This window comes from Entelurus aequoreus, linkage group LG10, assembly GCF_033978785.1.
Source record: "Entelurus aequoreus isolate RoL-2023_Sb linkage group LG10, RoL_Eaeq_v1.1, whole genome shotgun sequence".
In the NCBI taxonomy this organism is placed as follows: Eukaryota; Metazoa; Chordata; class Actinopteri; order Syngnathiformes; family Syngnathidae; genus Entelurus; species Entelurus aequoreus.
The window spans coordinates 49,344,703-49,365,249 of NC_084740.1; the positions used below are offsets into that span (position 1 = coordinate 49,344,703).

At 38.6% G+C, this 20,547-nt stretch overlaps 1 protein-coding gene across 1 annotated transcript in view; it reads right to left on the minus strand.

The window, feature by feature from the left end:
• The window catches only part of smad3b (SMAD family member 3b), a 38,141-nt gene that overhangs the window by 12,613 nt on the left and 4,981 nt on the right, over positions 1-20,547 (minus strand). The window contains exons 2-6 of the mRNA XM_062061089.1: positions 16,026-16,219; positions 12,779-12,913; positions 7,557-7,631; positions 7,399-7,449; positions 2,465-2,677 (exon numbers count right to left, since the gene is read on the minus strand). Coding sequence (XP_061917073.1) covers positions 2,465-2,677; positions 7,399-7,449; positions 7,557-7,631; positions 12,779-12,913; positions 16,026-16,219 — 668 coding nt within the window. The remainder of the gene's footprint in view (positions 1-2,464; positions 2,678-7,398; positions 7,450-7,556; positions 7,632-12,778; positions 12,914-16,025; positions 16,220-20,547) is intronic.

Here is a 20,547-nt window from a genome sequence, read left to right on the forward strand (position 1 = left end):
TATGGCTAAACTACACAGATAAGCCATGCCCCAGGTAAAACAGACATTGTTAGAGATAAAACACAAATATTGTGAATTTGTTACCAAATTCAGTAAATTCCCTCGCATTAGTTTACTGTACGTGGGTGGGTTTGACATCGCTAATAAGCTAATAATTACAGCCAACCAGCTGTATGCGACTTCTACATATATACTTAGGCAAAAATAGAGAGCTAGTTAACTACATTCTTACCTGTCGGTCTTTAAACTCCTTATGCAGGTCTGGATGCTCGTCCTTTAAATGTTTTGCTAAATTCGAAGTATTGCCGCCTTTGGCGAGTCATGTTTTAAGGCACCGCTCTGTATTTATAGCTTCACTTTAGTTGTTTGATTTGAAACCAAAATACATCAATATTACGCTTCGTGCACCCTCTTTGTCAACCAGTATAACTGCTGCTTCTGCCATTCTTCCTCTTCTATTTCCACGCACTGTTTCCGCCTGTATGAGCTGGGAGTGTTTACACGGCTCATATTACCAGCAGCGTTAGCGCTACGCGTAGTTTGCGCATTATAAAACAAAAAGAAGGAACCGATACTTTTTAAACGAAGTATCGTACCGTTTGTACTTCATTAGTACTGTGGTACATTCTTAGTACTGGTATACCCTACAACCCTCAAAAGTTTACATACACTTGTAAAGAACATAATGTCATGGCTGTCTTGAGTTTCTAATCATTTCTACAACTGTTTATTTTTTTGTGATAGAGTGATTGGAGCACATATTTGTTTGTCATAAAAACATTCATGAAGTTTGCTTCTTTTATGAATTTTTTATGGGTCTACTGAAATATGAGCAAATGTGCTGGGTCAAAAGTATACATACAGCAATGTTAATATTTGCTTACATGTCCCTTGGCAAGTTTCACTGCAATAAGGCGCTTTTGTTAGCCATCCACAAGCTTCTGCTTGAATTTTTGACCACTCCTCTTGACAAAATTGGTGCAGGTTAGCTAAATGTGTTAGTTTTCTAACATGGACTTCTTTCTTCAGCATTGTCCACATTTTTAAGTCAGGACTTTGGGAAGGCCATTCTAAAACCTTCATTCTAGCCTGATTTAGCCATTCCTTTACCACTTTTGACGTGTGTTTGGGGTCATTGTCCTGTTGGAACACCCAACTGCGCCCAAGACCCAACCTCCGGGCTGATGATTTTACGTTGTCCTGAAGAATTTGGAGGTAATCCTCCTTTTTAATTGTCCCATTTACTCTCTGTAAAGCATCAGTTCCCTTGGCAGCAAAACAGGCCCAGAGCATAATACTACCACTACAATGGTGGTGGTAGTATTCACATGGACAAAGATAAGACCTTCTGGAGGAAAGTTCTGTGTTAAGATGAAACGAAAATTGAGCTGTTTGGCCACAATACCCAACAATATGTTGGAGAAAAAAAGGTGAGGCCTTTAATTCCAGGAACACCAGGCCTACCGTCAAGCATGGTGGTGGTAGTATTATGCTTTGGGCGTGTTTTGCTGCCAATGGAACTGGTGCTTTACAGAGAGTAAATGGGACAATGAAAAAAAGGAGAATTACCTCCAAATTCTTCAGGACAACCTAAAATCATCAGCCCGGAGGTTGGGTCCTGGGCGCAGTTGGGTGTTCCAACAAGACAATGACTCCAAACACATGTCAAAAGTGGTAAAGGAATGGCTAAATCAGGCTAGAATTAAGGTTTTAGAATGGCCTTCCCAAAGTCCTGACTTAAACATGTGGACAATGCTGAAGAAACAAGTCCATGTCAGAAAACCAACACATTTAGCTGAACTGCACCAATGTTGTCAAGAGGAGTGGTCAAAAATTCAACCAGAAGCTTGTGGATGGCAACCAAAAGCGCCTTATTGCAGTGAAACTTGCCAAGGGACATGTAAGCAAATATTAACATTGCTGTATGTATACTTTTGACCCAGCACATTTGCTCACATTTTCAGTAGACCCATAATAAATTCATAAAAGAACCAAACTTCGTGAATGTTTTTTGTGACCAACAAGTATGTGCTCCAATCACTCTATCACAAAAAAATAAGATTTGTAGAAATGATTGGAAACTCAAGACAGCCATGACATTATCAATCAATCAATCAATCAATGTTTATTTATATAGCCCTAAATCACAAGTGTCTCAAAGGGCTGTACAAGCCACAACGACATCCTCGGTACAGAGCCCACATACGGGCAAGGAAAAACTCACCCCAGTGGGACGTCGGTGAATGACTATGAGAAACCTTGGAGAGGACCGCATATGTGGGTAACCCCCCCCCCCCCCCCTCTAGGGGAGACCGAAAGCAATGGATGTCGAGTGGGTCTGTTCTTTACAAGTGTATGTAAACTTTTGACCACGACTGTATATATAATATATACATTGATACACTGCATGTCTCCTCAAACCACATTATTAAATCAATACATTGTTACTCAAGAGCACAATTACCTATATGTCTACGCGTGAGCTCCACTGCAGAATTGCGATTGACGTTGGACAGCAGGCCCAGACAAAAGCGTTCCGAGTTGGAGGGGTCAGTGAAGCCATCGACTGTGAGAGAGGGCTGGGAGGCGTGGAAGGTTTCTCCAACACGCTGGTTGAGCTCGTAGTATGAGATGGAACACCAGAAGGCAGACTCGCAGTACGTCACGGGTTGTAAGTCTGTGTGAAGGAAATTTGAGAGATTAAGATTTCATGCGAAGAAGAAAGACACAGTATTTATTTGTGAAGATGCACACTGCAGATAATTGTTGTCTTAGATTTGTCTTGTACACACACTTGTCCATGACCCCAGCCGCAAGGAGCGAAGAAACAACGCACCTATTTGTTTGTTTTAATGCTAGCTTCCTCGTGACTTTGCACACACTGTATATTGACTAACCAAGCAACAGAATATTCACATTATTACATTTGAAATGCCTGTACCTGATTTCCCCGCATCACACGCACACAAAGTTACTCTGCTACTGGCTTAAGGCTAAGCCTCACAGACACTGTCTGTTGTATTGTACTCTGAGAAGATGGCTTACATAAGCATCACCTCAGCAAGCTTTTTGCATGAGCAAAAATAATAGTGAAAACAACACTATTTCCATGATCATCATATTTCCTTAATGATGGGATGAAACACTCAAATACTGTATTTCTTCTAATTGGGGCGTTTATTTAATTAACTGTACCGCACCATGTGGGAAATTTCACAGAGGTGTTTATTTGACAGTATCCCGTAGGCCACCTGCTTGATGTGCTACATGGGGACACGACATTCACTGGCAAGTTGCACATCAACCTGCTGCTATGGTCCAGTCCTCCGCTCATGCTTGGCTAATTTCTGGAGGATATATTGCTACACATGTTTGCATGTTCTCCCTGTAACTGCGTGGGTTCCCGCCGGGTACTCCGGCTTCCTCCCACCTCCAAAGACATGCACCTGGGGATAGGTTGATTGTAGAGATGTCCGATAATGGCTTTTTTGCAGATATCCGATATTGTCCAACTTTTAATTACCGATTCCGATATCAAGCGATACCGATATATACAGTCGTGGAATTAACACATTATGCCTAATTTTGTTGTGATGCCCCGCTGGATGCATTAAACAATGTAACAAGGTTTTCCAAAATAAATCAACTCAAGTTATGGACAAAAATGCCAACATGGCACTGCCATATTTATTATTGAAGTCACAAAGTGCATTATTTTTTTTAACATGCCTCAAAACAGCAGCTTGGAATTTGGGACATGCTCTCCCTGAGAGAGCATGAGGAAGTTGAGGTGGGCGGGGTTGGGGGGGGGGGGGGTTGGGGGCAGGGTTGAGGTCGGGGGAGGGGCTAGCGGGGGTGTATATTGTAGCGTCCCGGAAGAGTTAGTGCTGCAAGGGGTTCTGGGTATTTGTTCTGTTGTGTTTATGTTGTGTTACAGTGCGGATGTTCTCCCGAAATATGATTGTCATTCTTGTTTGGTGTGGGTTCACAGTGTGGCGCATATTTGTAACAGTGTTAAAGTTGTTTATACGACCACCCTCAGTGTGACCTGTATGGCTGTTGACCAAGTATGTATGTGTGTGTGAAAAGCCAGTAGATATTATGTGACTGGGCCGGCACGCAAGGAAGTGCCTTTAAGGTTTATTGGCGCTCTGTACTTCTCCCTACGTCCGTGTACACGGCGGCGCTTTAAAAAGTCATACATTTTACTTTTTGAAACAGATACCGATAATTTTGAAAACGATACCGATAACTTCCGATATTACATTTTAAAGCATTTATCGGCCGATAATATCGGCAGCCCAATATTATCGGACATCTCTAGTTGATTGGCAACAATAAATTGGCCCTAGTGTGTGAATGTGAGTGTGAATGTTGTCTATCTGTGTTGGACCTGCGATGAGGCGGCGACTTGTCCAGGGTGTACCCCGCCTTCCGCCCGAATGCAGCTGAGATAGGCTCCAGCACCCCCCGCAACCCCGAAAAAGGACAAGCGGTAGAAAATTGATGGATGGATGGATGGATATTGCTACACATGTTTGCACGTTCTCCTGGGTACTCCGGCTTCCTCCCACCTCCAAAGACATGCACCTGGGGATAGGCCCCTCCCACCTCCAAAGACATGCACCTGGGGATAGGTTGATTGGCAACACTAAATTGGCCCTAGTGTGTGAATGTGAGTGTGAATGTTTTCTGTCTATCTGTGTTGGCCCTGTGATGAGGTGGCGTCTTGTCCAGGGTGTACCCCGCCTTCCATCCGAATGCAGCTGAGATAGGCTCCAGCATCCCCCACGACGCCGAAAGGGACAAGCGGTAGAAAATGGATGGATGGACAATATTCAGGTATGTAAGCACCCTTTGAGAAAAAAAAAAAAGCACTAAGTTCTGCCACGCAAACCTCGAAAAAAAATTTTAAAAATCAAGACTACATTTCCTGCATATGGGTGCAGTTCTACACTATATTTTTACCATTAGATTTATTCTCATCGACCCACCTCTTTTGTGTCTTTTTGACACTTACATGTCCCATGTAATGTGCGCCAGAATTTAGTTTTTTTGTAGATAATTTACTAAAATTATTACCATTGAAAATGTAATGTAAAATTCTATAGTATGCATGAAAAGAAGTCAGAAAACATTTCCCTGACCTGTAACCACACCCCCTCAGGTAATATACTTCCAGTGCTGTGACCTCTATTTACAATCAGTCTTGTCAAAAATATACCTTCTCCCTGGCTACTAAATAAATACTATACAACTACAACTGGTTTGGAACTACAGTGTTCAGATTGTAATCATCCAAATATGATTAACAGTAGGTGATAACAAGTAACAAGTAAGCCAGCTAGATGTTGCTAACTATGCTCACTTGTGAGCTTGTTTTGGTGCTCCTGATTGTCTCCCTGTCCTGCAACTCAGTGCAGCATTTAGGCAAGAGGAACAGCGAGTAACTGCGGCTGATGAGATCATTCAACAAATTTTGTTTAGATAGTTGTTTTTTTTAGATATTTAATTTTAAAAAATGGAAAAGTGATTTTTTTGTGATGAAAATTAATTTTTGAAAAAGGCAGATTCCCGTTTTTTCGCTCACATTTCACATGCCAGATTATTGCACATGAACAATATTGTCAACATTATTTTGAGACTAAATTAAGCACTAATGTAATCATGATATGGATCACTAATAATGCAAGTAACCCTTCAAAACGCAATAAACTTTTATTTCTCATTAGTATGTTTTACCATTGTAATTGAAAGGTCAATACCTTTTAATAATCTTAAATGTGTAAACAAATGCACCCTCAACCTCTGTTAGAAAAAATCACAGGTATTGAAAATTTTGAAGTTCAGTTGTTTCCACAGTTGGAAAAATCGGGTTCGTGGTTTGTTGTATTTTATTGTTGCTATCACTTTCCAACAAATTGGGCAAACTGGCTATATTTTAGTGGACAATGTTCTTGGCAATTAATTGAAGCACAGTACCTATTGAAACTGAAGACACTTGTGAGGACATACTGCACATACTGCAAAACAATAACGCTAACAGTAGCCCAAATAATCCAAACCCCTTACTGAATCAAACCACAACCACAATAATAAACATATTGGAGCGACAACGTCAAACAAAAGTGTGCATTATTATTATGCATGCAATGTATTGGATTCTGTTAAGATTGTGCTGGCATACCCAATAATGATACTGATGCTAGGAGTGTAACAGTACATGTATTTGTATTGAACCGTTTCGGTACGGGGGGTTCGGTTTGGTGGTGTACCGAACAAGTTTCCACACGAACATATTAAGCTAAGCCAAAATCTTAACAAGCTGTTCTGCTTCCTTCTGCCTGTCTCTGTCAGAACTCTACACAGCACCCAGCATTGTCCCACCCACACAACCGCTCTGTACAGAGCAGTAACAGCCAATCAGCAGTGCGTATTCAGAGCGGTAACAGCCAATCAGCAGTGCGTATTCAGAGCGCATGTAGTCAGTGCTTAGCGTTTAGCAGGTAATCATCAGGCATCGACTCTCCCCAAATTATAATAAACACCTCCCAGTCAACTACTAGTAACACCACTATGAGCCCGTTGACGTTCTAGAAACATAAACGGCAACTTCAGCTCGCTCGCAGTCCTGGCTTTAGGTGAAGGCTAATTTGCTTTTAGCGTAACGTTAGCTCATTTTGCGGTGTGTGTGTGTGTGTGTGTGCTACGGACAGCAAAGCCCTGTCTGTCTGTTATTTCACTTTACCTTTTTCTGTGTTGATTGAGCTGTGTTGAAGCAGCAAAAAAAGACATTATGTTAAATGAAGAGTTTCTGTCTCTGATAGTTGATATAATAATGTAACTGCATCATTAAGCCTACATGAACTCCATGGTGTTCACGGATGAATAGTCTCTCCTATTGCTATTGTACTATTTTTTCAGCTATATTTACATTAATCATTAGTTATGGAGCAGCCTAGTTTTGAATGGCAGGGTCCCTGCTATCACATGTTGATAAAAATATAACATTTACATAATAAAAATCAACTACAGGCTTCCCAAATGCTGTAATAAATTAAGCGTGATGAGTTGACTTGAAACTGTTTAATGTTGCACTTTGTATATGTAGAAGAAAAGTTTTGTCATTTTATTTAATCTGAGCAACAACTTGAGGCAGTTTAATGTTGATTAACGTGGGCAGAATTATTATAATGTTCCCAATGTTAAAAGGATAAAGCCATTGTTTACAAATTTGGTAAATAAATAACCCAAAAAATTTATATTTTGTTGTTGTCTTAATGTACCGAAAATGAACCGAACCGTGACCTCTAAACCGAGGTACGTACCGAACCGACATTTTTGTGTACCGTTACACCCCTAACTGATGCTAAATGTTACAGTGAAATTGTATCTTACCAAGATTATTATTTGTGGGCGACACAGGATTGGGTGACAGGCTGGGTGAACCTGAAATAGAAAGGTAACAGCAGGTCCTCCTTAGCTATACTGATTTAATGTATATTTATTTTATAGTTAGAAGGGTTTGGGTTGAACTTTTGTGCACATGGTCTCACCTGTATCCATGCTGTGGTTGAGCTGGGTATTGCCTGTCTCGCCATCCTCACTCAGGTATCCGGGTGGGGGTGTTTCTGGGGGGGAAAAAAGAAAGAAAAAAACCTCACAAAAATTGCTGAATAAAAAAAAAAAAAAATTAAGCCTCAGAAATAAATTTAGCCATACCTAAATATTTAACACAAAATTAAACTAGAGTAGAACCTATATGAGCATTTCTAACATAACTAAAAGTTACTTTTGTCTGGTTTAAGATATTTATGTGCCTGTAAATTAGGGTTGTGCAATATAAACAATATACAAAATACATTAGGCCGACGATACAGTAGAGCTTTTATTTCTATCATCATATTGTGATCATGCATGCATGAGACTGAAGACCAGAGGAGAGAGAGTTTTTGCAGAAGCAGGCCCTAAACTCTGGAACGCTCTACTTCGGAAACTCTCGAGACTTTTAAATCTTCTTTAAAAACACACTTTTTTGCGCTGGCATTTAACACGAGCTGAGCTGGACATATTTATGGACATTTTAAAGTTTTTATTTATACTGTTTAACCATTTTTATGGAGATTCCTTATTTTATTTTATCCATAGTGCTTATGTTGTTTTTACAATTTTTGTAATTAGTTTTTAGAAACTGTGTTTTTATACAGAATGTTCTGTACTTATTGTAATTTTTATTTACCTTTTTATTTTTAATATGTACTGCACTTCTAGGCAGTAGTAGCTGTTTCTAAATTGTGCTATGTAAATAAATAAACCTTGACCGTGATATTGTAGTTATGTCCCGCAAATTTGAAGGCGACAAGCGAACGAACGCGTTCTCAACGCAATGTAGCGTTCTCGTTAGCGGCTAACGCCCCTCCACAGTGCAACATCTATATCACGATCCTCGCCTCCATGGTGAAAAATAAATGTACATCATCACTAGAGGGCAAGAAATAGCTAAACACACTACACACCGCAGGAGGATACAAAAAAGCATGAATAACTACTAAGCTAAAAGTAAACAAGAGTGAGCGGATCGATAAAAATATTGACAATAACGATACTATGTATAGAATCAGTAAATGGTTGATACTACAGTGATTACATTGATATTTTACATTACATTGATTGTTTTTGTTATGGTTTAAAAACTCAGGAAATGAGAGCCAAAAGTAGTTTTTTGCTTTTTAAAAAAAAATTATTTTGCACTATTGACTTTATTATAAGCCCTGGGATTGGCTGGCGACCAGTCTAGGGTGGACTGCGCCCCTCGCCCGAAGTAGCTGGGCCAAACTCTAGCTACCCGGCGACCCTAATGAGGATAAGCAGTATAGAAATTTGATAGATAAATGGACTTTATTATACATTTTGTAAATAACAAAAGGGAATAAAAAATGATGTAAATATTGATTGATAGTGTTACACTGCCATCCTGTGTTTTTATAATTGTGGTACATTTTTTTATAATTCAATAATTTTGAAATTATTCACAATGATCATCTACAGCATATGGCAAAAAATATATTGTGATTAGGGCTGTATATCGTAAAGATTTTACCGGTACGATAACCTTATCAATATTTCTTATGAATAATGGTATTTATCGGTACTCTCATTGGTACTATATGTAATTTGGGGAAATAAAGATGTAAACAATGCATTTTAATTAGCGTTTATATTAGTACAAATTAAACCATAACACCTCCAACATGATGAGCAGGAAAGTATTTTATCAACACCCGTTTTTAATTCTTAAAGACGTCAACTATGTGTGCCGTGCAAGGTTAAATGCAGTTATGTCATCTTCTTGTAAAGATGCACACTGTTTCTATTCGTTACAATTACACTCAGCTGGAAATAATATTTATGTATGGCATGCTTGTGCTAAGCACATACCTTTTACATGATATTTCAGATACAGTATATCATATACATCAATACCATCAATTAGCATGCTGTGTGTGTGCATTGTGTAACAATAAGAAATGTCATTTAGGTTTATGTTGCACACAAACGTATTTGAGTGATGGACTGGAAGCCATATTGAGTGTTAACAGCTACTGATGTATGTGTGTGTGTAGTGTGTATTATATAAATAAAATAGACTTAGTGAGTAAATGGAATGCTCGATCGTCCAGTTTGCAGTGAAGAGCCAGAACTGAAACACATTTAAGCAAAATGTGTTTTATTGACACGCAAACGCGGCGCAAAGAAGTGACGTCAGACGGCAACCAGAGACTTGTCAGTCACAGTGGATACTATCTTGCTTCAAAACAACTTCATGGATTATTATATTACCTCAATTTTTCACATTTTGGAGTGGATTAATATTGGCCTGTGGATTAATGGACGGTTCATAAAACGCGATCGTGACCGATCGTGACTCCTCGTGTTCACTTCAAGCTGGCACAGCGTGCGTGACTTTGAGGAGGAAATATTGTATTTCAAATTTTTGTGTGATGTTGCTTCCCTTTAGGTTTTATTCAAAGCTGATGCGAATGTGTAGCAGCGGCAGCTGAACTGAATGTGACAGTGTGTCATAATTACGTCGGTCAGCTGGAACAAAAAAATACCGATAGCTGTATCGTTAGTCCAGAATCTTCACAGTCCTCAAGGACTGACCCAAATAGGAACCGGTACCAAAAAATACCGGCACTTGGTACACATTCCTAATCACATCCCGTAATCGCAAAAGGCTGCAATATATATTGTAATAAAGACTTTAGGCCATATCGCCCATCCCGACCGTGATTGTGGTGTACCGTATTTTTCGGAGTATAAATCGCACCGGCCGAAAATGCATAATAAAGAAGGAAAAAAACATATAAAAGCCGCACTGGAGTATAAGTCGCATTTCTTGGGGAAATTTATTTGATAAAAGCCAACACCAAGAATAGACATTTGAAAGGTAATTTAAAATAAATAAAGAATAGTGAACAACAGGCTGAATAAGTGTACGTTATATGAGGCATAAATAACCAACTGAGAACGTGCCTGGTATGTTAACGTAACATATTATGGTAAGAGTCATTCAAATAACTATAACATATAGAACATGCTATACGTTTACCAAACAATCTGTCACTCCTAATCGCTAAATCCCATGAAATCTTATACGTCTAGTCTCTTACGTGAATGAGCTAAATAATATTATTTGATATTTTACGGTAATGTGTTAATAATTTCACACATAAGTCGCTCCTGAGTAGGGATGTCCCGATCCGATATTTGGATCGGATCGGCCGCCGATATTTGCCAAAAAATGCGTATCGGCAAGGCATGGGAAAATGCCGATCCAGATCCAGTTTTAAAAAAAAACTCCGGTCCGTGTTTTCCAACGCACCGATTTAAATAATACATTCCACTTTTCTGCTGCTCCCTAATTTCCGTTCCGCATTTTCCAGCACACCTTCAACACATCCACAGGTCTGTGGATTCTCACGCAGTTGGTTTTAGCTGCTGGCATTACACGACAGGCTCTTCTCACTCTTTTCTGTGTCTCCCTCTCACAGACAGCAAGCGCACCTTCTTACACACGTCACATACTGTCACGTCATACGTCACATACGTATACGCCCTCCCCGAGCAGAGAGGTAGCAGCATGGCTAACGTTAGCTGTGATGCTAGCGCAGCCGTGCGAGCAACGTTCCCTCTAAGGTGCAATTGCGCACTGCTCAAGCGTCCTCTGCACATAGCAATTATATGCCACGCACAAAATCAACTAAAAAAATAAGCGCATAACAATTTTCGACACACGGACACGACAGAGAAAACAGTTTTCGTCATCATTGTTCAAATATTGTGACGTCTGTCGAGACGCTTACCTCCATTCGGTGCCACACGCCCACACCATCAAAATGCCGAGGCAAACATTTCCACATCAACACCGTATGAAAAAATGTGTGATTTTTTTAGTTGTGATTTCCTTCTCTGCATGAAAGTTTAAAAGTAGCATATATTAATGCAGTAAGAAGAATAATGTTTTAATGTAGACATGCAAGCCTTGAAAGAAAATGTTGAAAATCAAGACTACATTTCCTGCAAATGGGTGCATTTCTACCCTATATTTTAACTTTAGATTTATTCTCATATCAAACTCTTTTGGCTGTCTTTTTGACACTTACATCCGGCGCCCCCCTCCACACCCCGGATTATAAATAATGTAAATAATTCAATGTGATTATCTTGTGTGATGACTGTATTATGATGATAGTATATATCTGATAGTATATATCTGTATCATGAATCAATTTAAGTGGACCCCGACTTAAACAAGTTGAAAAACTTATTCGGGTGTTACCATTTAGTGGTGAATTGTACGGAATATGTACTTCACTGTGCAACCTACTAATAAAAGTCTCAATCAATCAATCAAAACACATAAAATCATCATACTGCTGTGATTATACGCATCAAGTGTTCATTCAAGGCTAAGGCAAAATATCGAGATATATATTGTGTATCGCAATATGGCCTTAAAATATCGCAATATTAAAAAAAGGCCATATCGCCCAGCCCTAGTTCAATGATGCCATTTCTGTTTGTCATGTATAATTTTGTCTATTTTGTGTTTATCCTTGAATAAACAGGTCAGTTTCTTGTTACAAACCATTGTGTATTATTCAAACTCCCCTAATTCAGCTGGCTAGTTGTTATCAAGAGTACTAAAACCCTTTTCAACATGATTCTGACAACTAAGTAGGCTAAATAACTTCAAACTTTAATACACGCTCGGATAGGCCAGTATCGGTATCGGTCAGTATCGGTATCGGATCGGAAGTGCAAAAACAATATCGGTATCGGATCGGAAGTGCAAATACCTGGATCGGTACATCCCTACTCCTGAGTATAAGTCGCACCCCCGGCCAAACTATGAAAAAAACTGTGACTTATAGTCCGAAAAATACGGTAATTGTCTCCGAACAAATCCTTGCCTATACGGACTTGAGCCGTCTTGATATGTCACAATATTGCAGTATTTGTCATTACACTTTTTTTATTATTCAAACAACCCATTATCCATGTGGAATTCAGTTACAAAAAATACTACTTGGTCATACCATAACAATGTAGCAAATGTTATTAAAATCCAGCCACAAGTTTATGTTACAACACATATCAGATAGTGATGAAATGTCACTTGTTCATCCACACATCATACCCATGCTAAATATGAAGACCCTTTGTTACATGCAATGCTTTCATTCCTGTGTTACCGATGAACACTTTCTCTCACCGGGTGTGTAGTTACTCTGTGGTTCAATACCAGCAGGGAAGTTGGTGTTCTCAGGGATGGAAGGACTATAGTCATCCAGCGGTGGGAACTCAGCAGGGATATCTGTATGTCTTGGAACTAGGACAGGGGGCAAAACTGGAGACACACATGTATTTTCATCAGAGACCACTGTGTAGGTATTTGGATCATGTCAAAATAGGGCTGGACAATTATGGCAAAAATAATATTCACGCTTAATTTGATATAAAATATAAAATAACAAATTTGAAAAATCCTTAAATTTATTGGTGCAATACATCTTTGGACAATTTTGACCAGCATTTAAGTGAAAAGCATAATACTTTTGTAAATGTATCAATAAGTGCTTCAAGTGCATTATGCTTGTGTAATAGAGATTGACCAATTATCGGCCATGCTAATTATTGGCGCCAATATTTGGCATTTTGATGTACATCGGTATCAGCCTTTTTTAAAATTATTCATACTGAATAGTAATAGTTACCTCAACCATGATTACTATAATTTTAAAAGTAACAATCATTGAACAAATGCCTTTTTTTTTTAAAATCTGACAGGCACATTTTAAAACTGGTTATTTTGGCTCAGATGCAGCCGCGCTGACCCTGTGTCACTTGATTAGTTATGCAAACCACGCAATTGTAAGAGGCAAAGCCTATCAGAAACCGAGGTCTTTTGCAGGCTTATTCTCATACACACGGCGGAGAGAAAAGTGTGTAGATTAACTCAGGTGGCTGTGCGATGTCAAAGGTATGTGAACACATACAATGGCTGCTGGTTAGCGCCTTGCATGGCAGCTCCCGCCATCAGTGTGTGAATGTGTGTGTGAATGGGTGAATGTGGAAATACTGTCAAAGCGCTTTGAGTCCCTTGAAGGTAGAAAAGCGCTATACAAGTATAACCCATTTATCATTTATTTATTAACTCTCCCAAAATTGTAATAAACATCCCAGTCCTATCTACATGTCACAAATACTACTAATGTTGCAATGAGCAGAATACCGTAAAAAACTTCATAAACATAAGCGGCAGCTGCTAGTTGGTGGCACTTTGTGACGTGTCTGTCAATCAAAATATGGATATGAAAAAGTCTGTTAGACTAGAAGCATGTTTTTGTGTGTGCTAAAGAACAGCAAAGCAGTTTTTCGTGCGAGATCCTGAAATAATTAGTATATGCCGCTATATATACGTGTGTGTTTGTATGTGTAAGCATGCGTGTGAGTATAATAATACAAAATGTGGATTGTTACGATTAACCATTGATCAAGATGTTAATAATGTAACCTATGATATAACTACCTAAATAATGCTTTTTGACCTGTCCATTACATTTTGTACTTTATGTTGCTGCATGACAATGTCTTAATTTTTTTTTCCATTTTGTAATAAAGTGTACTATTGCTAGATGATCAGCCTGCTAACGCTCTGTCAAAATCAACACTTTTGAATTTGGAATCATTTCATTGATCACAGTTGGCGTTATTAGAGACACATATTTCAGCCTGTCTGTGTGGCAGGGATACAAAACTTCAGGGAGCTATTTATTTATTCAAATTTTTATTTCACTTTATTAGAGATGCTACTGTGCCAAGGAACTCTTGACACTTTTTGTTTTTGGATAAACATGCTTCAGTCATTTAAAGAAAGTTAAGTGTTGGAATTTTTAATAGCATTATTCGAAATTTTGTCACCAATATGTCACTTTTACTGTAAATAAGTATCGGCTCCAAATATCGGTTATCGGCCTCATTCACTACAGATAATCGGTATCGGACCTGAAAAAAACACATCAGGCGATCTCTATTGTGTAAGGTACTTTTTTGAAACCTTTAATTTGCTAGCACAGTCAGACCGGATGTGGTGTACAGCACTGTTATTGTATAAGGGGGACATGATCTGTTGTTCTGAGCTCGACAAATAAGGACATGACTTGAGGCTGTTAAAAAAAGAAAAGAAAAGAGCCTCAAGTTGCGACTGCTGTCCTGTTTGTACATTAATGTTACATCAATGATGTCGTTCACAACAACACAACCAGATAAGATGTGCTGTGGGTGTATGGATTGTTCTTGCTAGCGTTAGCTTTGTAGTTTAATCTCTGTTTCAAGTGGACGTCTTGACATTGTTTAGTTCAGGACTGTATTTTCCCAAACAAATGTTCCTTCTCCTCACAATGACAGCATTTCACTCACATGTATGCAGTGTTGGGACTAACGCGTTACAAAGTAATGCGTTACTGTAACGCCGTTATTTTCGGTGGCAGCTAGTAGTCTAACGTGTCATTTTTTATATTCAGTAACTCAGTTACCGTTACTACATGATGCGTTACTGCGTTATTTTACGTTATTTTTTATGTAGTATCGGCTAGAAACTGAAGATCTGAGTGTGTTTTACTGGAGAGCTGCAGAAGAGGCACAGGAAAGGAGGCGCGTGTGTGTGTGGGGTGTGTGTGTCTGTGTTTACTAACAAGACATCATGGCGGAGCCAAAGTCGAGTTTCTTAACATGGAGATAGTCTCACTACTTTTCCTTTGTCGAGCACAAAGAAAAGAACATATTAGTTCAATGTAAGTTGTGTCTTGGATCAACGATCGTATCTACTACCCAAAACAGCAATTCAAATCTGCAGAAACAAATTGGCCCTTTGAAACAAATATTTGTCTTTGTGTGTTGTATGTGGACCACATTGCTTAGCAGAGTTCAGTGATGCAAATGCATGTCAAGTTGATCAACAGATTGTATTATTCTCCAGTGCAATAACAGTACTGAAATGAAGGCTAAAAGGGCATTAAAGGGGGCTTTAAAAAAAATAAAGATAAAAACAAAATAGAAGTAACTAAATAGTTACTTTTCACAGTAACTCATTACTTTTTGGTGTAAGTAACTGAGTTAGTAACTGAGTTACTTTTGAAATAAAGTAACTAGTAACTGTAACTAGTTACTGGTTTTCAGTAATTAACCCAACACTCATGGGCTTATTCGGGTGTTACCATTTATAGTGGTCAATTGTACGGAATATGTACTTCACTGTGCAACCTACTAATAAAAGTCTCAATCAATCAATCAATCAATCATCCGTTTCACCGTTACAAGCGCAGGAATTTTCATGCACCTTGCGCGGCCCATTAATAGTTTTTTCTATTATATTTTCATGATCGTGAGAAGTCAAAATCGAAATTGAGACAAAAATGGGATTAATTGTCCAACCCTACATCAAAGGGAGTGGCACTCACTTGGCGTCTCCACTCTCTGGTAGTGATAAGGGTTCACGCACACTTCATCTTTCTTTGTATGGAAGGCGTATTCACAGTGGTCGACGGCCCTCAGCTCGTGGTGGGACTGCAGGTCGGGCCAGCGCCATAAGCGGCAGTAGATGACATGAGGGAGACCTTTTCTGTGCGAGACCTGGAGTCGACCGTCTAGTGACCTGAATGATACCAACAATTAATGAATTATCAGCCTCCATGATTGAAGAGATGAGGGGTCTATATTACAACAAGAACCATGTGGTTTTTGAAATGATGTTGAACACAAAATGAATTAGGTGGATGGGTAATAAGTACAGTGTTTCCCATAAACTGCCAAGATACCTGAGGCGGTGGGGGCGTGGTCACCATGACATCATCGAGTAATTTGCATAATTTACTACAATGATTTGATTTTCTCTAAAAAGGCTCAAAAAATGTATACTTACTACTAATAATAACAGTTTTGTTTTAAACGTCCATCCATCCATCCATTTTACAATATAATTTCAACACTTTATGTACATATTTATATACAGATTTGAACAATAAGTTATTCACTGAAATATATTTATTAATTGTGGTTCTTACAAAAAATATATCTTATAAAATATAAAAGCTAAAATGTCTCAAAGCTCTGCCCCTTTAATTAGTGCATACTAAATAATTTTACTTTAGCCTACTACTACAACCATACCAGAGGTGTCCTGCCACAGTCAGTAACAAATAAACAGAAAACAGTAGTGGTGGTAGATAGACACAGAGCTTCATCAAACATCTGATCCACTGAACAAAGAGCTCCTAAAATCTTGAACTTTAGACTGCCATCAGTTTTACTCCCTACACTTAACCATGTGTTTCCTACTGCCTGCAGACTTTGCACCCTTTGTTATATACACATGTTGTGTTTCTAATATAGATACATTTAATAAAGTCAAATACAAATAAGGCAACAAGAGAAGTATCCTACACTTCTCTTTTGTAAAGTAAATCTGAACAGCCGATATGGGCATCTACATCAACTATATGATTTGCCTGAGAAGCTGGAGAGGACAAAAATAAATAAATAAATTATTAGTATTTTTTTTTTAAATAATTTTTTATTTTATTTTATTTATTTATTTTAATTTGTGGCGGACGTAATTCTTTCGTGGCGGGCCGCCACAAATAAATGAATGTGTGGGAAACCCTGAAGTACTATTATCAAATTTACAGCTCATAGTCTTCCCTGCATGTATGCAGTGTCCTTTTAAACAATCCATTTCTACGGTTGCATCAGTGCATAGTAAATAATATACCCAGGCATAAAACCAAATTTCCAGCGTCGAATAGATTAGTACTATCGGGTTTTTTCAAACAAATCATATTTGTTTTCCTGTCACTTACTCAAGCACTTACTCACTCAGGGTATGAACATTTCATCCAACCATTGTGTGTCTGGCAGTGTAGCCATTTTGTGCCCAGCAGCAGAGCCATTGGGCGGGCTGATCGCTCCCCGGTGTTCATTCAGTCAGCACATCAGTGCTGTTGTAAGCTACTGTGCTAAAGGCTACTTTGTGTGCTTTTTAGCCTTTTTACAGCAATTTTCTTGTTTTGCTATCTCAGTATGAGTCCAAATAGATGGACAAGCGATGTGTGGTTTGAAAGGTTCAAGAAGTATCCACAGCGTTGTCAACACTGCCTCCCCCTCTTTCTTTTGCTGCAAGTTAAGAAGATTAACTGACTTATTATGTTTGTTTAATACACAATACTGTATAGCACCTATTTTTGTGTTCAAAGTGTACAACTTTTACTAAAATAAGGGCTTTTGTCGAAGCCGGAACCCACTATTTATGTTTACATTGTTTCTTACAGAGAACGTTGCTTACAAACTTTTCCATTTGCGAACCCTGTTGAAGAACCAATTAAGTTTGTGAAATGAGGTTTCACTGTACAGCTTTTATGATGGTATACAATAGATTATTGCTATTTCCATTATATCCTAAGGCAGTGATTTTCAAACTGTTGTAGTGGTAAGCCAAATAATCACATAATTGAATATTGTAATGTAATGTAACTCATTTATAACTACAGTGTTTTAATTTACTATATTAAAACACAGTGTTACTGTTTAAACCAGGGGTGCACACACTTTTTCTGCAGGCGAGATATTTTTAAATTGACCAAGTCAATGAAAGATACATTTTTGTTAACAAGTTAAAGGTGCTTAGCATGTTTAACACATATAGATTCCTCTCTTTCTTGAAGACAAGAATATAAGTTGGTGTATTACCTGATTCTGATGACTTGCATTGATTGGAATCAGACAGTAGTGCTGACAACATCCACGTTTTCAAATGGAGGAGAAAAAAAGTCCTCCTTTCAGTCCAATACCACATGAAAATGGTTGGTTTTTGGCATCTTATTTGTCCAGCTTCCATACTCGTTTTTATACACTTTACAAGAAATACATTGACGGCAAACTTCGTAGCTTGCTGGCTAGTGAACACCAGCTTTCTGAGACTCTTATTTTGTTAACGCAGGCAGGATGAAGCAGCGCTTTTATTGAGAAGATAGGAACTGTGCAGTCGGTCTTTAGAGTTTTGACGGCAGGTACGGCACGAGAGTCTGTTGAAATAAAAAGTGTTTCTCGCCTTCCTCTCGGTCATTTGTTCTTAATATTGACCTAATATTGGCCAGCGTCATCTCACAAGATCCTCGGGTGCCGTGAATGTCAATCAAGTGACGAAAGTGACGTCTTAGTGAAGATTGATGATCACTAATTTTTAGGTCTTATTTTTTTAATGCCTGGCAATTGACTGACACACCCTTTGCGATCGACCGATAGCTCGTAATCGACGTAATGGGCACCCCTGGTTTAAACTGTGCGTAATGTTAAAGTGGCCAAAAATAATAAATATCCTTGTTAAATAAAGCTTCTGCCTTGATTTTAATGTATATTTAGACCTACTACTCTACTGTATTTTAAATGTTGGTCATTATGGTGGTACTTAGAGAGCCAAGTTTTTTCTGAGGTGGTACATGGTGAAAAAAGTTTGAGAACGAGGTGCACGTTGTCTCCAACAAGTAACCAACAAGATTTGGAAGAAACTACCGTATTTTCCGGACTATAAGGTGCACTTAAAATCTTTTTTTTCTTTCTCAAAACTCGGTGCGCCTAATGTAAGGAATAAGCTTGTTTGAGCTTACCCACCTCGAAGCTATTTTATTTATTTCATGGTGTAATGATAAGTGTGATCAGTAGATGGCAGTCAAACATATGAGATAAGTGTAGGCTGCACTATGATGGCAATATGACTCAAGTAAACACCACCAACATTTTAAATGTTCCATTGAAAATCTACATTACACACGGCGCTCAAAAATCTATCAAAATGTTTTAGTACTACTTTGGTAAGCTATGAAGCCGCACCACTTGATGGATTGTACTGTGCTTCAATATACCAGTATTATTATGGTGTGTGTAGAAGGTGAGACATATTGTCTGCCGTTTTGTTTCGCAATATTATGCAAAAGCAACTTTTCTTACCTTCTGGTACCTGCTGATCTGTATTTGGGATCTGTATAAGTCCTGAAAAATTGTGCACGTCCGCGCCGACGCCGTAGTCAATAAGCTTCTTTTTTTCCTCTATCTTGTTATGTGCAATTCATCCTCCACTGTTGCCATTTCTAATATAAAGTAGTGTAAAGTTCTTACTTACATATGTCAGTAAACTCGCCATGAAAGCGCTAAAACATACCGGTGTAGTGAGTTTACATTATTCACCCAAGGAACTTTAGTTATTAGAGTTCCGGTCGGACGGTTTTTCACGGGACACATTTCTTGTGTTTCCGGATGAGGAGGAAATGCTCCGTTATTGATTGAAGTAAAGTCTGAATGTCATTAAAACAGTTAGCTCCATCTTTTGACACTTCTTCCACCCCCGTCCTTGCACGCTACACCGCTACAACAAAAGGTGAGCCACGTAAATAAGACCGCCCTCAAAACGGCACATCCGGAAGCGACTGTCAGAAAGCGGCTTGAAGATGTGTAAAACATAATCTATGCAACATTTTGACCAAAGAACCACCATTACATGTTATGTAGACCACAAGGAAGTGTTTTACATTCAGAAAAAATCTATACAAATATGACTCCTTTAATGCGCCGTATAATCCGGTGCGCCTTATATATGAAAACAAATGTGAAAATAGACCATTCATCTGCAGTGTGCCTTATAATCCGGTGTGCCCTATGGTCAGGAAAATACGGTAATCAGATTCTGGGGTTTATTTTGGGGATGCCATTTTAATTTTAAAGCAGTAACCCCACACAGTATCCACCTTGGTGTTTATACATGCCACTGACATACTAGGCAACAGCCTTTCTTATTTGTAATAAGAAATCAAAAGGCACCCAAATACTGGGTGATATTTGAACACCAACATTGCACTTGATATAACTCTTGTCTTTATACCAAATCATCTCACCTCTGTTAAACACACAACAACTACTGCACAAGATAGAAAA